This window comes from Thunnus maccoyii, chromosome 18, assembly GCF_910596095.1.
Source record: "Thunnus maccoyii chromosome 18, fThuMac1.1, whole genome shotgun sequence".
NCBI classification, from domain to species: Eukaryota; Metazoa; Chordata; class Actinopteri; order Scombriformes; family Scombridae; genus Thunnus; species Thunnus maccoyii.
The window spans coordinates 13,370,266-13,387,290 of record NC_056550.1 but is presented as its reverse complement, the minus strand read 5'-3'; the positions used below and the strand labels follow the sequence as shown (position 1 = coordinate 13,387,290).

At 39.8% G+C, this 17,025-nt stretch overlaps 3 protein-coding genes across 7 annotated transcripts; 2 read left to right on the top strand and 1 right to left on the bottom strand.

Moving 5' to 3' along the window:
• Window positions 1-9,300, bottom strand: LOC121883630. Of its 4 annotated transcripts, none has more exons than XM_042392010.1 (4): window positions 9,215-9,300; window positions 5,792-6,148; window positions 5,594-5,700; window positions 1-4,877 (listed from the first exon to the last, which is right to left on the bottom strand). In XM_042392010.1, the coding sequence occupies exons 2-4, from the start codon at window positions 6,135-6,137 to the stop codon at window positions 4,662-4,664; spliced, it is 669 nt and encodes a 222-aa protein (XP_042247944.1). In that variant the 5' UTR covers window positions 6,138-6,148; window positions 9,215-9,300; the 3' UTR covers window positions 1-4,661. The 4 variants fall into 4 exon arrangements, with proteins under 4 accessions (XP_042247944.1, XP_042247945.1, XP_042247943.1 ...); XM_042392011.1 differs by lacking the exon at window positions 9,215-9,300 and adding an exon at window positions 6,717-7,934; XM_042392009.1 differs by lacking the exon at window positions 9,215-9,300 and adding an exon at window positions 6,358-6,674.
• On the top strand, window positions 8,038-10,595 carry LOC121883628 (zona pellucida sperm-binding protein 3-like). Its single transcript, XM_042392004.1, has 10 exons — window positions 8,038-8,509; window positions 8,588-8,703; window positions 8,781-8,884; window positions 8,980-9,154; window positions 9,242-9,359; window positions 9,446-9,528; window positions 9,614-9,783; window positions 9,920-10,075; window positions 10,184-10,312; window positions 10,387-10,595. The coding sequence occupies exons 1-10, from the start codon at window positions 8,111-8,113 to the stop codon at window positions 10,575-10,577; spliced, it is 1,641 nt and encodes a 546-aa protein (XP_042247938.1). The 5' UTR covers window positions 8,038-8,110; the 3' UTR covers window positions 10,578-10,595.
• Window positions 10,596-11,712: 1,117 nt separating this feature from the next.
• LOC121883629 (zona pellucida sperm-binding protein 3-like) lies at window positions 11,713-16,994 on the top strand. 2 transcript variants are annotated; one of them, XM_042392006.1, is made up of 9 exons: window positions 11,713-12,232; window positions 12,339-12,454; window positions 12,546-12,649; window positions 12,725-12,902; window positions 12,978-13,095; window positions 13,182-13,267; window positions 14,331-14,404; window positions 15,130-15,177; window positions 16,897-16,994. In XM_042392006.1, the coding sequence occupies exons 1-8, from the start codon at window positions 11,843-11,845 to the stop codon at window positions 15,165-15,167; spliced, it is 1,104 nt and encodes a 367-aa protein (XP_042247940.1). In that variant the 5' UTR covers window positions 11,713-11,842; the 3' UTR covers window positions 15,168-15,177; window positions 16,897-16,994. The 2 variants fall into 2 exon arrangements, with proteins under 2 accessions (XP_042247940.1, XP_042247939.1); XM_042392005.1 differs by lacking the exon at window positions 15,130-15,177.
• Window positions 16,995-17,025: the final 31 nt, after the last annotated feature.

Genomic DNA, 17,025 nt, shown 5'->3' with positions numbered 1-17,025 from the left:
CTTCGGGAGCAGTTCGGGGTTCAGTATCTTGCCCAAGGACACTTCGACATGCGGACTGGAGGAGCCGGGGATCGAACCGCTGATCTTTCTGATCAGCGGGCGACCCGCTCTACCTCCTGAGCCACAGCCGTGTGTAGTAGTCAAAAGATTCTCCAGGATAGTGAGCGAGGTTCCTCTGTCCATCCTGGGGCACGCAACCTCCACACTCTATGTTGTCTCATAACACACACACACACACATCCTTTTAGTGTTGATGAGCCTCACTCACACTGGTGCTTTATGTTTAACTCTGGGAGCACTCAGTTACACTTAGAACCACCTCAACTGATAAACAGCCTTCCATTTCTATGCAAAAGACAAGGAGGTGTTCGTTCACAGCCATCTAGAAAAAAAATCACAGCCATTCCCCACATCTGCCAATCGTCATTTACCTCTCAACCTTTACTACCAGGCAGCTTCCCTTGAAAACCTCCCACCCCCCCTTTGGAAAAAAATGAAGGGGACACTGAAAGAGTCTCTCTTCAAGGGTTTAGTCTCCCACTGTGTGGACAGAGCTACTAGATGACACTAAATGACCTGCTGGAGGCACTAGTGGTTGGCAAACATTTCTTCAGTCTTGTGCCAACTGATCTACAAATTTCTACTTCCACCTTGCCATTATCCTAATTTATCTTTAGCGTGACGAGACTTAAGTTTCTTTTGTTGCTGCAGCGGCGTACATCACAAGCTCCAGCTGTAGGAGGCTCAAGGAGTAGAAGGGCAGGACAGATGAATGGTGCTGCTGGTCTTTCACCAACAGGGGACTGGAATTTTTAAGTGGCTGCAGGAGGAGGGGAGGGGGTGGTCCCTGTATGTGTCTGTGCACTGTTTATGGGTCACATCGGGTACATCTCTTTAAAAACCAAAAACATTATCTTTTTCTTTATCATCAAGGTTTTTTCGCAAAAACTAGAAACTACAAAAAAAAAAAAAGTCTGTTTCAGCTGTGCACTCCAAAGCTGAGATGCCTGTGTTCTGTTTTTCTGCAAGCTGCCGCCTACTCGCCCCGTCTAGGCTCGTTCTCTGGGCCACATCTGGGGAAGCTGTATCCAGGAGGCTCATTCTGGACCTCCAACCTGAGGGTTGTGCCAGCTAATATATACAACAGGTCATTTCTGCACATCTGGCTTTGGGGTCGGGGTCCAAGCAGGGACCCAACGTATCAGCAGAAACAGGGACACACCTCAAGTTCGGTACCAAGTCTTAAAATTTAGGGGATTTGCCCTCTTCCAGAGTCGCTTTTAGACTCGTGTCATTCAACAAAACAATCACTATTGCCTGTGTTGTTTGTTTGTGTGTCTGTTTGTTCCTGAAAACCTGCATTTACTCCACACTGGACTTGAATCAAGGAACTGGCGTTGAAGTGGGGAGTTGAATAGAGTGGGAGGACGGGTGACTGGGACGGAGGTCGAGTCTCAGATGTGCCCTGGATTTCTTGGCGCAGCACCAGCACTGAGAGCCCCGCCCCCCTCCCACACCCCTCACCTGCACTATTATCTACCTGTCTAGTGTTGGAAATCAGATGCTCTCCCTTTTTTAAAGTCACACGGACTCAAAGGAAACTGGAGCACGAGCAAAATATGCTTCTCAATCATGGATCAGACAAGGGTCTGGGGCAGGGGCCCCAAAAAGAGTTGAATTAGCAAATCTCTCTTTAAAAAAAAAAAAAAAACAAAGGCCTGGGTTGAATATGCACATGCTAGTTCATATACAGTATACATCCAAGAGTACGTACGGGTGTATGTGTGTATATGGCTAGATCTCTCTGTTTTCCACTTAACCTAAGCCCTTTCCCCCTATGCCCTGGCTTCAGCCCTTACCCTGTGTATCCTCCTTCGACATTATATTTCCCAGAAGACAAGATCATAAACATATCAGAGTAATACAAAATAATGAAAACAAATACTTGAATCAAAAGAAGCGCCAATAATGTAATGTGAACACTTTTTGTAGTGGTTTTTTGTCTCATTCATACACTTCAGAGATTTTTGATAGCATCGGTTCAGAGTGAATTAAATTTGAAATACGAGTGTTGTTGAAAACAAAGATCGATTATCAAGGCAAATTTACATCTGTTGTATTTGAGTGTTTGCACAAGGCTGCTTGTACTGTATGTTGTATGATTGAATGTTTTAGTGTGTGTGTGTGTGTGTGTGTGAGGTGAAAATATGTGCGAGAGCTCGTGATTACAGCGGAGGAATTTCCGCCTTGTGTTTCTTTTCAATTCAGTATACTTTTGTTGTTGATTTGTTTGGTTTTTTTTTTTTTTTTTTTTTTTTTTTTTGCTTGTCAAAAATATATTCTGATGTTAATTGTTACTAGCCTCTAGCGTTGCACTGAGTGTCGGCCTCACCCCTCATCCAGCTAAACGAACAACATGATACAAGTACTGAGGGGAGACGGGGACAGTTCACGTGTAAATGTTTACTCAAGGACTAAAATAAGTGTGTTTTTAAAAATGTAATGTTTATCTACCTTAGTGGCTTTCATTGTGGAATAATCCAAGAAAGTATGGATCATATTTGAGTATTGCACCATTTTTCAGACTATAAACCTAAAAAAAAAAAAATTTAAAAAAAAAGAAAACTGAAAAAAAAAAAATCACATATGTATAAAAAAATGCAGCAAAAAAAGTATTTTGCAGACCTGTGGCCATAGATTGGGGTAGAACGACTTCTGCTCTCCCAAATCTGAGCAACAGAGAGAGTGAAGGACAAGACATCAGACTGAGCCTTGGCTTCTAGGGCTCACCTCAGAGGTGCCTACCTTTTTGGTTTGTTAGCTTTCGTTCTGTTTTCACTTATGTTCATTTCACTCATGTTGTCGTTTGTTTTCCTGCAAGGCCACTGACAGTTTACAAACACTTAGTTTATTTCTGGAGTTCAAAAAAAAAAAAAATCAGCGAAACAAAGGAATTATACCATGGGAATGTTGGAAAAAAGAAAAAAAAAAAAAGGACAAATGCTTCCATTTTTAAAAAGTGCAACGCAACACTTCACAGAATGAAGATTTATTGTGCTACTTTCAGAACTCTGGGATTGAACAGTGTTGTTTTGTTCTGTTTAACCTTCTTTGTTCTGTGTTAATGTTGATTTCATGGACTATCTGAAGCCTGTATGTTTTATGTTGATTATATATATTTTTCCTTTATAAAAAAAAAAAAAACAAGAAAAAAGAAAAGAAAAAAAAAGACATAATTGCTCACTATCTTGCACACACACGAAAAAGTGGATCTTGTCTCAGGAAGGCCAGGGTTCCAGAGTACCAACTCCACGCCATTTTAATGTACATTTTTATGATGAGTAAAAAATAAAAAAAAAAAGAGAAAAAAAAGAAAAAAGGATGATTTAAAAGAAACAATTCTAAGCACTGAAAGTTATGGATTTCAGAAGAAGAGAAAATACCTTTTGTTTCTAAATCCGTAGCAGTTACATAATAACCAAATAATGGACTTTAAATGAAAATGGAGTGCTTTATATATAAATCTATATATTAAAATTGCTTTACATTTAAAAACAAAAATGGTCAATGATTTTGATTGTTAAAAAAAAAAGAAAGACAGTGAATAACATGCAAAATGCTGTATGTTTGAATCTTTATTGTGTTTTCTTAATGAGGTCCCGTCCTGACTGAATCAGGAACATTGTGCATTACTCTTTCTTTCCTCTTTCTCTCTCTCTCTCTCTCTCTCTTTCTATCTCTCTCTCATTCTCCCACAGCGGGTATTATTAATAGATAAATCAGACTTTTGTGGAACATTTTTCACATTTGGAGGATGTTTATAAAACATGAGCTGGTTGTAAAGGATCATGAAACTATGCACAAGTGTTTGGGGGGGGGGGGGGGGGTGGAAGATGGGGGGATTTTATGGCCGACTTCTAAGTGGCTGATCTATTGCAGGGGTTTTTGGGATCCAATGTGTTGTACTGGTTTTTTTTTGTTTTTGTTTTTGTTTTTTTTAAGGGGGTGGAGAGGTTATTCATGTCAAGCCCTCCGCCTCCAGCTTCCTTCCCCTGATTCAGATTGACCTAGCGCTACATCGCCATGCTGTGTATTCCTAAAACCAATGAGCGTCTCACTCTTTAGCACTGTGGGATTCTAGCCTGTCACCCTCAAGGGTTTTTTTTTTTGTTTGTTTTGTTTCTCTCAGTTGTTATGTTGGGATATCGGAGGGTGGGATGGGGGATTTGGGATTAGGGCTGCTTTTTTTTTTGCCTTTTTTTGTTTTGTTTTTTGAAATATTAAGTAAAAATGTCTGTACTGAGATTTAATGAAAAGTCAGTGGCTTGTAATGTTTTATTTTTTTTCTCTCTGTATATCTCTTTCTCCTCATAGAATGTGATTGTTAAATGACATGCACCGAAACAAATTATTTCATGAACTATGGAGCTTCTTTCAAATATTAATAAAATAGCATTTTTTTCTTGGCTGTTAAAAATGTGCCATTTGTTTATTTGGTGTTTGTCTCTATGCATCTTCTTCGCTCCACCAAACCGAGGTCTTTCTTCTTCCCCCCATGACATGATGAAGTTATTTGTAGCGCCAATATCAGATATTTTCCATTGAGCTGGTTTCATTTCCTGTGCGTTTGCTGCACCATTAGTCTGATGCCAGACGTCACATCAGGCTCTGAGGGCGAGCTGTCTGGGACACGCATAGTAGTTGTCCTCTGGTTGTCTGAAGCTGGGGTTAGCGTAGATGGGGAAGTTGACTTCCTCCAGGTGTGTGGGGGCCTCGTGGTTATTTTGGGGGATTCCGGTACTTTGCTGCTGCTTCCTGGTCATTTCCTCATAGATAGGAGCAGAAAATTGTGGTGTGTGATTATGCCTCACCTTCACCTACAACACATTAAGAAACCAGTTTATATTCAGAATAGCATTTAAACACATTTCATATTAACTGTTTATATGTATCTGTTAGTTTTAACTTTTATATTTTGTTATGGTGACTTGTAATATTAACACAACAGGTTTGTTGAGGCCTGGTCAGCAAAATAATACACAACATAGTGAGTGTACACATTTACAGGAACACTTTACAACACAGTATGCATGCACTAAAACACTGATTTGGTGAAGTTCATTATATTTGGGTTTTTTCAGGGCTGCAGTTGTTTTTGACGGACCTCAGTCATTTTTGAGTCTGTAGTTTGTTCCCTTTAAGCAGATATCCTGCTGTACTAGTAATTCACTTCATATTGATTTGTAGCATTTTGTGTGACTCATGCACCGAGAATTCCAGCATTAATAATCAGGCCTCTTTGTTTAGAAGATGCCTTGAAAACTCACTTGCTAACACAAACATTTGTCAGGCCTCTATTAAAGCTGACACACTAATTGATATTCAGCTTCATATGACTCACTCATCTTTGTTATTTTATAATTTAGGCTACAGCGGATGCAATTATGTAGCCTAATGAGACAAAGAAGAAGACAGGAAAATTGTGACACAGTGTTTCTTCACTATTTAGCAAACAAATAGCCTCATAAATAACCTATCGAGTTAAATCTGCATCACTGCTTTGTAAAATATTAGTGGAAGTGTAAATACTCACACATCTCTCTATAGCCAGCCAGCTGAGCGTGAGCAGAAGAAGCACAACTACTGCAAAGATGACCAAGAGCAGAGGAGGGTAACCGGCGGAGCACTGGCATGTCCTCCCTGCACCACCGACATGCACACCAATACACATTAAAATCTGAACAGAGGTTTCAACTGCAGCAAAGTACTGTGAGGTGTTTCAATCACATACCTGATGTCCCTTGTACCAACAAGAAAACTTTGTGAGTGTAGAGGATGATCTGGTCAGAACTGTTCTCTCTGTAGCTCAGCTCCCACATGTAGAGCCCCATGTCACTGTGCTTCAAGCGGGATATGGTTACATTAACCGGCAGGGAGTCCAGTCCTCCAGAAAGCTGCAGACGCCCCTCGTGCTCCCGGTGGACCTTGAGCCCCCTGCCTTCATCCATGGACAACAGGGTCGTCTGGCTCTGGGCACTGCGGTGGTACAGGTGGAGACTCGTCAGGCTGCCGTGTTCCTGCTGAGGGGAGCAGGAGAGCTCCAGTGACTGATTCTCTGTCAGACTCTTAAATATCATCTCTGCATAGGCTGGAGGAGAAAAAATATCAAGTGTCAACATCATGTAAAAGTTTAACCAAAGCCACACAACTGTGGTCTGATGAATGCCTTCCAATAAATGAAGCATGGATGTATAGTGTAAATACATTGTGCTGGAGAGAAATGGTACAAAATCACCAAAACTGACAAAAATCAGTTTACATAGTTTTTGTAAGTTGTGAGTAAAATGTCCCTCTTACCCTCAAAGAGCTGAATAAAAAGCACAATGCGTGCCAAGCTCGTCTTCATGGCCTTTTCAGTTATAAAAGCACTGAGATTATACCAAAGCTAAGTCATAATGTACCCCTCCTATTTCCTACACACTTGTGAGACCTCTGTACAGCCTAACTGTATTTATTGTTCCTCGTCTCAAAGCAGGAAGATGACTTCAAAGCTAAAACTGCCGTTAAAATGCAGCCGTTGGTCTTGTGCACACCCGGATTGTCTGAGTTTTTAAGCACACTATCAGGATTTTAAAGACTTCAGCTGCTGTATGCAATAAGTATAAACATATAAAATCAAACTAAACTAAAAATCAAACTCTCCTCAAAGGTTTTACCTTGTTATATGTTAGTGATATCAACTGTATCAACTGTTTCAGCACCAAAATACTGAAATCTAATGTTGTCTCGAGGGCTCTGTTTCATAGTGTGGGTCACGTTATGATATAACAAGTTATGTCTGGTGTGTACAAGTGCAGTTGAGAGACAGATCAGACACCTGATAGAAGCAGAACTGTAAGCCCTGGTTGTTGATATTCAGTGGTTTAAATAGATCCTCAGTGCCTCGCTGCCTCGCAGCCTCACAGGAAGTGGTTTAGTACCTACACTTTGAACACATATTCATTTTAGTCTAAATGCACTGACTTTCCCGTTTATTAGGTAAAGCAGTGCAGTAACTTGAGACTTGTTGATTCAACTTCATGCTCATTGTTTTGCTCATTGAAGTAATTTGCTCATTGAAGTCTGCTCTCATGTAGGGTTGGACAAAACATTAAAAACATTTCAAATAGTAGAGTCCAATATACCACCAACAACTGTACAACAACTGTACATTATTGCAAGAATGTTGCAGTAGATTGAACCTAATAAACTAGGATCTTTGTGAAGTCATTTAAAGAGTTCATGGTGCTGCAGTGTAAATCTGTGATCCAAATGTAAATAAAACGATAATTCAGAAAACAGGATTAAAACCTGCTTTCACTCTGAAACTGATTAATACCTTTTTTTATGCACAGACAAATACGAGACAACAAATACACACAAGTTAAAGGTTTGTTTACAGGTCAGACTCAATGATTTCATATGTTATCTGTAATTCATATAATAAAAAAATACTAATCCATACTTCCACACATGCATACCAGCATATTAACAAACATTTTTAGCAGTTAAGCTGTGAGGGGTTTTTTTTTTTCTCAATTTGCTAAATAAAAACACACTGTTTACTTTTGATAAACATGTCAAACTGGAATTTGTAGTGTCATTTTTTTTTGGGGGGGGGGCAACACAGATAGCAGGATGAACATCTAAAGTAGATCACCAACATGCAATATTCACTGAATCCCTGCTAGCTGTGCACTGCATTTCTGTAAAGCATTCTTCTGTTTTTAACATGTTGATGAACTGTAGCTTGATTAAATTTTCACAGAAACAAGCAACGTTTATTGAAATATGCTGGCAAATGTGTGTGATTTTTTAATATAGATATCTGGTGGAAAAAAAAAACCCTTTAACTCCAACTAATCAGACTTTTAACTGAGAGGAGGCTCAGTGGGTGTGTAATTGAAAGCTGATTCTGATTAGTAGACAATTGGATTCAGGTGCTTTTCTGCTGAGCCTGTGATTGTCTGCACTAGTTTAAAATGTTCCACTGGTTTGACAGTTTAGTTACCTTGTGGGTCAGAGAGAAGTGTTTGCATTCTGAACCAGTTTGCTGTTTTAAGAGACATTTATGGAGCCCTTGTTTTTTGAGGTTAACCTCCTTGTTGTACTCTTTTTGTCAGGAATCTGTGTCAGATCATCTTTGGCTTTTCCGCCTGAACATTTCACACAGCATGCTTCATTTCAAAAACCTCAGCTTACAGGGAGCCAGAGCTCCAAACACACTGCACAGCAGCACCTGAAGGTTCTGGCAGGGGAACGAGAGAAGGTGAACACGGTCAGCGTGACCTGCCATCCGGACTTATTGGAGATTGTTATCAAAGCTGACATGTTTGAGGTTGGAGCTCCTGTTAACGGGGATGAGTTGCGCCTTGGAGTTGAATACAATGAATTCTGTAGAGCTACAGCGTCTTCAGGAGATGAATACAGAATTGTTGTTGGACTACTGGACTGTGGCACCAAACACTGGGTAACAATGAATTTATTGCAATTGAAGCATCTATTGTATACTATAAATTATAGTTCTAAATACATCTACTATCCACAGATGACTGATGACTCTCTGGTCTACACGAATCTGCTCATCTTCTCTCCTGAGATGTCGCCTGATGGGGTGATTCGAATGGATGAGGCTGTAATTCCAATTGAGTGTCATTACGAAAGGTCTGTTTAAGTTTAAGTGCATTTTACAAAATCTCTGGGCAACACCTGCATTTTAAAACGCTGCTCTTGTTTCTCAGGAGGTACAGTTTGTCCAGTTCTTCACTCACGCCGACCTGGATCCCCTTCATGTCTACTCAAGCTGCAGTGGAAACCTTGGAGTTTGACTTGAGAATCATGACAAGTGGGTTAAGTTGACTTCTCAAGATGTTTGTTTTTTTGTTTGTTTGTTGTTTTTTTTTTGTCTTGTGCTTACTACATCCTGATTTTTTTGTGCAGATGACTGGCTATATGAAAGAGGCTCTAATGTGTTTTACCTCGGCGAGCCCATCGGCATCGAAGCCTCTGTCAGAATTGGACATCACATGGGGCTCCGAGTATTTATAAGCAGCTGTGTGGCTACACTCTACCCAGACATATACTCTAATCCCAGATACGACTTCATTGAAAATGGGTAAGCACTCGACACACTTGATGTCAGCTGTAACTTCATGTTAAATTAAAGCACACGTACAGTAGTTTTGACCTTTCCCCTCTATAGGTGCTTGGTTGACTCCCAGCTTCCAGGTTCAAAGTCCCACTTCTTACCCAGGACACAGGATGACAAGCTCCACTTGGTCATTGATGCCTTCAGGTTCCACAATGAGGACAAAGGAGAGGTGAGGTTGCACTTAAATGGCTTAAGTCATAATTGCAAAAGTATATGTACAATTTATTTTCAGAGTTGCAATTTCTGTCCTCACAGCTCTACATCACATGTCACCTGAATGCTGTACCAGTAAATGATGCAGAGGCACAAAATCAAGCATGCACTTTAGTAAATGGAAGGCAAGTGTTAACCAGTCTGAAATGTGTCACGAATTTACACTCTTACAACATGACCAAATGTGTGCTGAAAAATGATTGTTTTCAGATGGCGGTCAGCTGACGGTAATGACTACTTGTGTGGGTATTGTCAAGGCCAAAATGAAGTGGGCCAAACCCACAGTAAGCCCAGCAGCTCTGGCAAGTTTGCTCCTCGTGGGTTTGGGAAGTCAAATGAAGCTGAGACTTCCTGGAGGGGTGGACTGAACACCAACAAAGGTAGAGGTTCTTGAACATCCTGATGAAAATGGATACTTCTATATAGCAAATCAGTACATGTGTTTCACCATTAGATGTCAGGCTTCACACATGGTTTTGAACTTGCAGTAACTACAAACATTTTGTCTTTTGTTAGTGTGGGAGCAGGAGGCAAGAGTGGGTCCAGTGTTGGTCTTGCCAACCAAGAAAAGTGGGCCTCTACCTGTGGAGGATCTCCCTCCAGTCCTCCATAAAATCAGCATACCTACTCTGTATGGCAGTCAGTGGAAAAGTGGTATAAGCCCCAGAACTGGTATGATTTGGACTTTTTTTTTTTTTTTTTTTCTTCCTCCCTGAAGGATTAAAGTGCAGTAAATGGCTCAACAATAAACATCTATGCTACACTGTATTTTCATCTTAGATCTGGAGAAGGGACTGCTTCCTGGTCCGCCATCTACCTCAGACCAGGTGGAGGATTTGACTGTTGCTTCTGAGCAGAAAAAAGATGGCTCCCATGTGGATTTGGGCAAAAGCAGAACAGATCCAAAAGGTTAAGTGTGAAAAGATTTCACTTAAAACTGCACTCTAAATATGTGGCGATAACACTTGTTTCTCTAATTACAGAAGGAGACTCGGACAATACAGTCACAACTCCTGAGGTCACACTGAAATCGAAAGCAGCACTGGACACTAACACCACCGCAGCCCCCAGTGACCTCAGCCCCACTATGCAGTTTAAGGTGGATGTGACGACGCTGTCAAATGCAACTGCTGCAGAATCTGACCTTTCGGATACAAATGACCCAAAGAGATAATAAACAATTAAAACTACACTTGTTTGCTTTTTGATTTGACTGCACATTGGACCTGATGAATTGCTTTTAAGGGCTGAGAGTATGTAGAGAAGTTAAGTTTATATCCATTTACACTGTTGGCACTGTATGGAGGCAGCCACTGCAGAGTTTGTTTTTTAAATGCAGGGTCTCAAACTGAACCACACAACTGTTTCACTGAATTAAAGTTTTGGTTTTGAGTTGATGTACTGGTAAAACCTTGATGTTTTGAAAAGGACCCAAAATCCTGCCCCCTGCATCACTTGAATTCAAACACCTGAGTTAATGGTGAGTTCTCGAAATACCAAAAATTGAAAGCACACAAGTAACTGAAGCAATCACTACCAAGAAATATAGTTCTATTGGTTGACAAGAATATAAAGCATGTTTAGTCTAAATATTGTCTGTTCTCCCTGCTGTACACTGTAGGAAACAATGATTGCTTATAGCTGTAAATGGGGGTATGAATAACAATCTATTGGTGTATTTGTCTCATTAGAGAAAACATGTTTTTGTACTAGTCATACACTATCCTGCCTGGTACTGACAACATTGTTCTCTGTGATTTCCGATCTGGATTTGAACATTTTGGTCAGTCAAAGCTGTATGAGAGTCTGGTCAGACTACTCTGACTATTACAACAAAAACAAAACCATTATCTACAGTACAGTGACAAAGTGTCTCTTCCCAAAACTTTTTCTGCAATTCACACTGATTCACATAAATTGTAAATTCCAAAAAGTTTGATCAAAAATGATCAAACTTCATATTGAAGATGTACAATAATGTCATGCATCAACATAACTTTGTCAGCCATGATATAAAAGATGAAAAAGAAAAGAAAGAAAAATGTTGCCAATAATGAGATAAAATGGGGAAACATTTACAATGAATATCAGTTATCTATGGATTCAGTATTTATCAATTTCACTATTCATACACAAGGAAAGAGCATCAGTGCACATGTGTTCCAGTACAATGTTGAGTGTGGACCAATCATATGCAGGTAACTCAGTGTGACTGCAGCTTTGTCTAATTCTGCCACATCAGGTAATTAGTAATTACAGCCAGCTGTCCTCTCCATGTGATTTGATTGGTCTGAACTGAGGAGTATTTAAGATACTGGGAGAGTTACCTTGAGTGTTTAAGTCTTCTGCATTTGACTTCTTAAATCACCATCACTTATCTTTGCTTTACTGTGTTTCACATTTCCAGAAATTGTCCTGTTGTTGCAAACAAAGAGGACAATGTTGATTGCGAGTCACACAGTTTCTCTGGCGCTGCTGCTGTTATCATTTGCCTTTGTTGTTGCAGATGCCATTCGATCTTTGAAAGATGGACCCATGATCGATCCTGAGGGAAGGGAATATAAATCTGCTACATTTAGAATTGACTCTGAAAACATCCGCGGACCACAACTCAATGACGGATCCACTGTCCGTGTACAATGCACAGAAGCATCAATGATCATTCTGGTAAAGGCTGACCTGTATGGAAATGGGCATCTTGTGTCTCCGGAAGAGCTTTTTTTGGGAGAAGCGGAGCATTCAGAGAGCAGTCAGTGCCAAGCTGCCCCTGCTAGTGACACTGAATATGTCATAAAGGCTGGACTTCAAGACTGTGGGTCTAACTTAACTGTAAGTTGATCATACTGTGTCATATGCCACATTGATGGATTTATTTGTGATCTTTTAAGTAACCCTCTGTTTCTCAGTAAGTTGCTGTTTTTATATCCATGTCTAGATAACTGAGGACTCTGTGATCTACTCAAACGAGCTGATATTCTCACCAGCTTCCAGTTATCATGGCATTACAAGGATGACCCATGCTGTAGTTCCTGTTTCCTGTCACTATAAAAGGTATGTACATTTCAACCATTATCTTGTACAGAGAAGAAAGTTTTGCTCAAGGGCTGCTTCATAATGTCTGACGTGTTACTTACTGGGACAGGACACACTTTGTGAGCAGTAGCGCTCAGCAGTTGCCCCTCACGCTCTCAACTTCTGCAAAGTATTCAACAGGGAACTCTGCTTTCTCCTTAAAGCTGATGACTGGTACGTGTAGACTCCTGCATTATTTTGTTTTTCCTTAATACACGTTCATGTAATGATGTCTTTGTCTACATATAGATGACTGGACAAGAGAGATTTTCTCCAGTGTCTTTTACCTTGGAGACGTCCTGCACCTCGAAGCATCTTACACTGGTCCTGATCCAGGACCAAGACAACTCTTTGTTGACAGCTGTGTCGCCACTCTGACACCTGATGCAGCATCAGTCCCCAGATACTACTTCATCGAAAACAATGGGTAAGAGTAGCTCAGTGTACAGTGCGACACTACAAATTTTCTTTTGACTGTATTGCTGAAACTGATTTTTGTTAGGTGCCTCACTGATGCAAAAGAGGAAGGATCAAACACACTGTTCCAACCCCGAACGAGGCCCAATGCACTTCAACTGCAGCTTGATGTGTTCCTGTTTCACCAGGATCCGAGGAACTCAGTGAGCCACTTATGACCACCATAATTTAAAAATTATTGGAAATGCTCCAAGGTTGTATAATGACATTTCTATGGTCTCCTGTTTAGATATTTATCACATGCCAACTGAAGGCTTCTTCTGAAATGTGGAAGAGCAGCCCCATGAACAAGGCCTGCAATTATGTGCATTCAAGGTGATTTTTCTTTTCCCTTTTGAATATGGCCACCTGGGAACTGCTCCTTCCTTTACCATACAAAGTTTTGTACAGGTTTAGTAAGCCTTCGACTCCACCTGACATATAGTGGCACATTTCAATAAGATGCGTTACAAGAAATCTGTGAGAGACTCTAATGTAGCAGTAAATCTTTCAACTGCTCGGAATATCTAGTGGCTGATGTTTAATCAATCAGAATATGTTGTCACTAAAAGTCCTTCATTGTAATTGTTGAAACTTGCCGACAGCTGACTTTATTCTATGTTGCAAGAATCATAAAGAATCTGAGAGTCATAAAAAGCTGTAAGATCAACTTGTTAAAGGGTTCTTAAAAGAACTTTGCTGTCATGCACTGCAGCACAGTGCTGTAAAATTGTCAGTTGCAAGTACATGTAAGAGATATTCACAGTTGGTTGATTATAAAATTTCTATCACTCTAAGCTGAAAAGTACACAACAAAGAACTTATTCAAGCAGTTTAACTCAGGCTGAGTTTTTCAACTTTCTGTAATTTCAGGGAACAGAAGAGTACAGCTAACTTTCCTGATACGTCATGCACATGTTTATAGGCTTACTTTGGTTTACTAAAGTGAGCATCCCTGAAATCCAAATTTATGTTTGAACAAATGGTAATCAAAATTAATGGTGTTCCTGGAGAAGAGTTGTGAGATGTGTTTTACTTTTGATGAACTTGAATTGAAGCTCTGCACCTTGCTGTGTGTGCGTTCCCAAAGTTAGAAATTGTACTACACTGATGAGATCTGTCAATTTAAAGTGATAGAAGAGAAGAGTTCCCAAAGCAATTCTGAATAAAGTTGATATTTAGTTATACCCAGATTAGCTGCTATTTCTCTCAAAAATGAGAAAACTGTAAGAGGAAAACAAAGACAACCAGAGAAACTGCAAACTAACTCCAAACTACATGTTTGGTAATCACATGTTATGACAGCTCACAACTACAGAATGTGTCTTATGTGTAAGACAAAGTCCATTAAATCAAAATACTGATAACAAAGCATACTCAAGTATTCCTTTCTCTTCAGATGGGAAAATGTGGACGGAAATGATGACGTTTGTCGGTGTTGTGACAGTAGGTGTCATGAAAGTTCTCCAAAAGGTAAGTATGCTCTAGAGCTAAATAAGCATGCAGACAAGATCAAAGTGTTTCATTAGTAATGTTGTATACATTAGATTTAGATTAGGCTTAAACAACAAATTACACATAAACAATAAATCAGATTCCAAAGCAATGGAATTTTTTTAAATATTCTGACTTATATGGATTTTACTCAGCATTTCACTGGTCCCATCCATAACATGGACTTATTGTTTATGTATCCCCCATTGTTGATGTGGCTATGTCTGATAATTTTCGTGTATTCTTTTTCGGTTTTAGCCTGAACAGCACAGGCTGAGGTTGCAGCAAATTTTGTGACCTGAGTAGACAGCATACCAGCAGTTATTTTACCCTCCTCATGTGACGATCTGGTAAATTGCCTAACTGCCAAACTTATATCAAATATAGATACTGTTGACCCTGTCAAACAAACAAAAAAAGCCAACCCCAAACAGAGAGCCCCCTGGAAAAAATGTCAAAATTACTAAATTAAATCTTTGTTCGTGTGGCAGAAAGAAAATGGAGAAAGTCTAAATTACATGTCTACCATGACATTTTCCAGGAGCATCCTGGTGTGTACAATAAGGCATCAGAAATGCTAGACAAGCTCATTTCTCCTAACTGATTTGTGATGATCTGAATAATCCAAATATCCTCTTCTCAACAATTGACCGTCTGATTAACCCTTTCCTCTTAGACTCTTGTGATCTTTCCTCCACATCTAGATGTGAAGAGTTTGCAGCATACTTCAAGGATACGATAACCACCATCAGGTCTGGGTTACTCATCTTAAGTGTGATAGCCCAGAATACCATACCTCACTATGTGAAGTAACCCTAGAGTCTTTTGCCCTGATTGGTGCTGAAATGCTCCTGAAGGTGGTATCACAGCTTAAGCCCTCCACTTGCCCTCTTGATCCCATCCCCACCACCTTTTCAACATCAACAATTTTTAACTGTTTATCAGATGAGAGCCAAGCTATTATTAACTATTCTTTGCAGACAACCACACTTAAGACTGCTATGGTGAAACCCTTCCTGAAGAAAAATAACCTTGACTCATCTGTACTCAGCAATTTTAGACCAATTTCTAATTTTCCATTTTTGGGGAAAATTTAAGAGAAATTAGTTTTTAAGCAGCTAAATGATTTTCTTACCTCAAACTACATTTTTGAAAATTTTCAGTCAGGTTTTTTGGCCCATCACAGCACAGAAACAGTTTTGGTAAAGGTTGTGAACAATCTTAGAATTAACTTAAACACATAAAAACTCTCCATCCTTGTTCTCCTTGACCTGAGTGCAGCATTTGATACAGTCAACCACAATATTCTCATAGACTACATAAATGTGTAGGCCTCTCTGGCACTGTTCTTAAGTGGTTTACATCTTATTTGCATCTCCTCTAAGAAATATGTCAACTGTGGCATACCACAAGGCTCGATCCTATATGCTGTCCCTTGGCAATGTCATCAGGAGACATTGCATCAATTTTCATTTACGCCAATGATATTCATCTCTATAACGCTATGTCTCCTAATGACATGAGCCCTATAGATGCCCTCCACAAGTGTATTTTAGACATTAATGCTTGGATGACTCAGAACTTCGTTCAGCTCAACTAGGATAAAACAGAGGTATTCATCATTGGTGCAGTGGCACAGAGAGAGAGAGAAACTGACCTCTAAATTGAAGTCACTGACACTCCCAGGCACCAGGCTAAAAACCTAGCTGTCATCCTAGACTCTAATTTGACCTTCGATGCACACATCTGGAATGTGATCAGATCTGCCTTTTGTCATTTGAAGAATATTGCCAGACTGTCTATTTCTCTCTCTGGCCAATACTAAGAAATGAGTGCACGCTTTTATCACTAGTAGACTGGATTATTGTAATGCACTCCTTCAGCTGCTCGTGTGCTGACCAGGACCAGAAGGACAGCAAACGTTACACCTGTTTTAAAATCACTGCACTGGCTACCTGTTGGTTTTAGAATTGATTTAAGATTCTTTTATTGAGCTACAAACCACTAAATGGTCTTGCTCCCGACTACTTGTCTGACATGCTTTTAAGGTATGTACCCACTAGATCCCTGAGGTCCTCTGGTAGTTGGCTCTTGGTTGTTCCTAGGGTCCAGTCTAAGACCCACGGTGAGGCCGCTTTTAGCCACTATGGCCCAGCCTGTGGAATGGCCTGCTGGAGGACCTGAGAGTGTGGGGATATCTTTAAAAGAAACTTAAGTCACACCTTTTTAGCCTAGATTTTTATCTAGTGCATATTTATTTCAACTTGCACTTTTACTTTCTCATATGTTTTTATTATTAGTTTTATTATACTATTTATTTTCATTTAAATGTTATTTAAACTCATGCTCTTTTTAACTCTTTATGTTCAGCACTTGGAGTTGCATTTGATGCATAATGTGCTATTTAAATAAGTTTGACTGTTGGTTTTATGGTCAACTAATGCTCTTGCAAAATATTTTGACTTTTTCAGATATTACAGTCTGTGGCACTGCGACTATTGGCCCTTTGATGATTTTCCCAAGCAAGTAGGAAAAGAACAAATATCTGGACAATAAACAGTCAAATATTTCCCTTGGTGGTGACATTTAAAATGATTCAT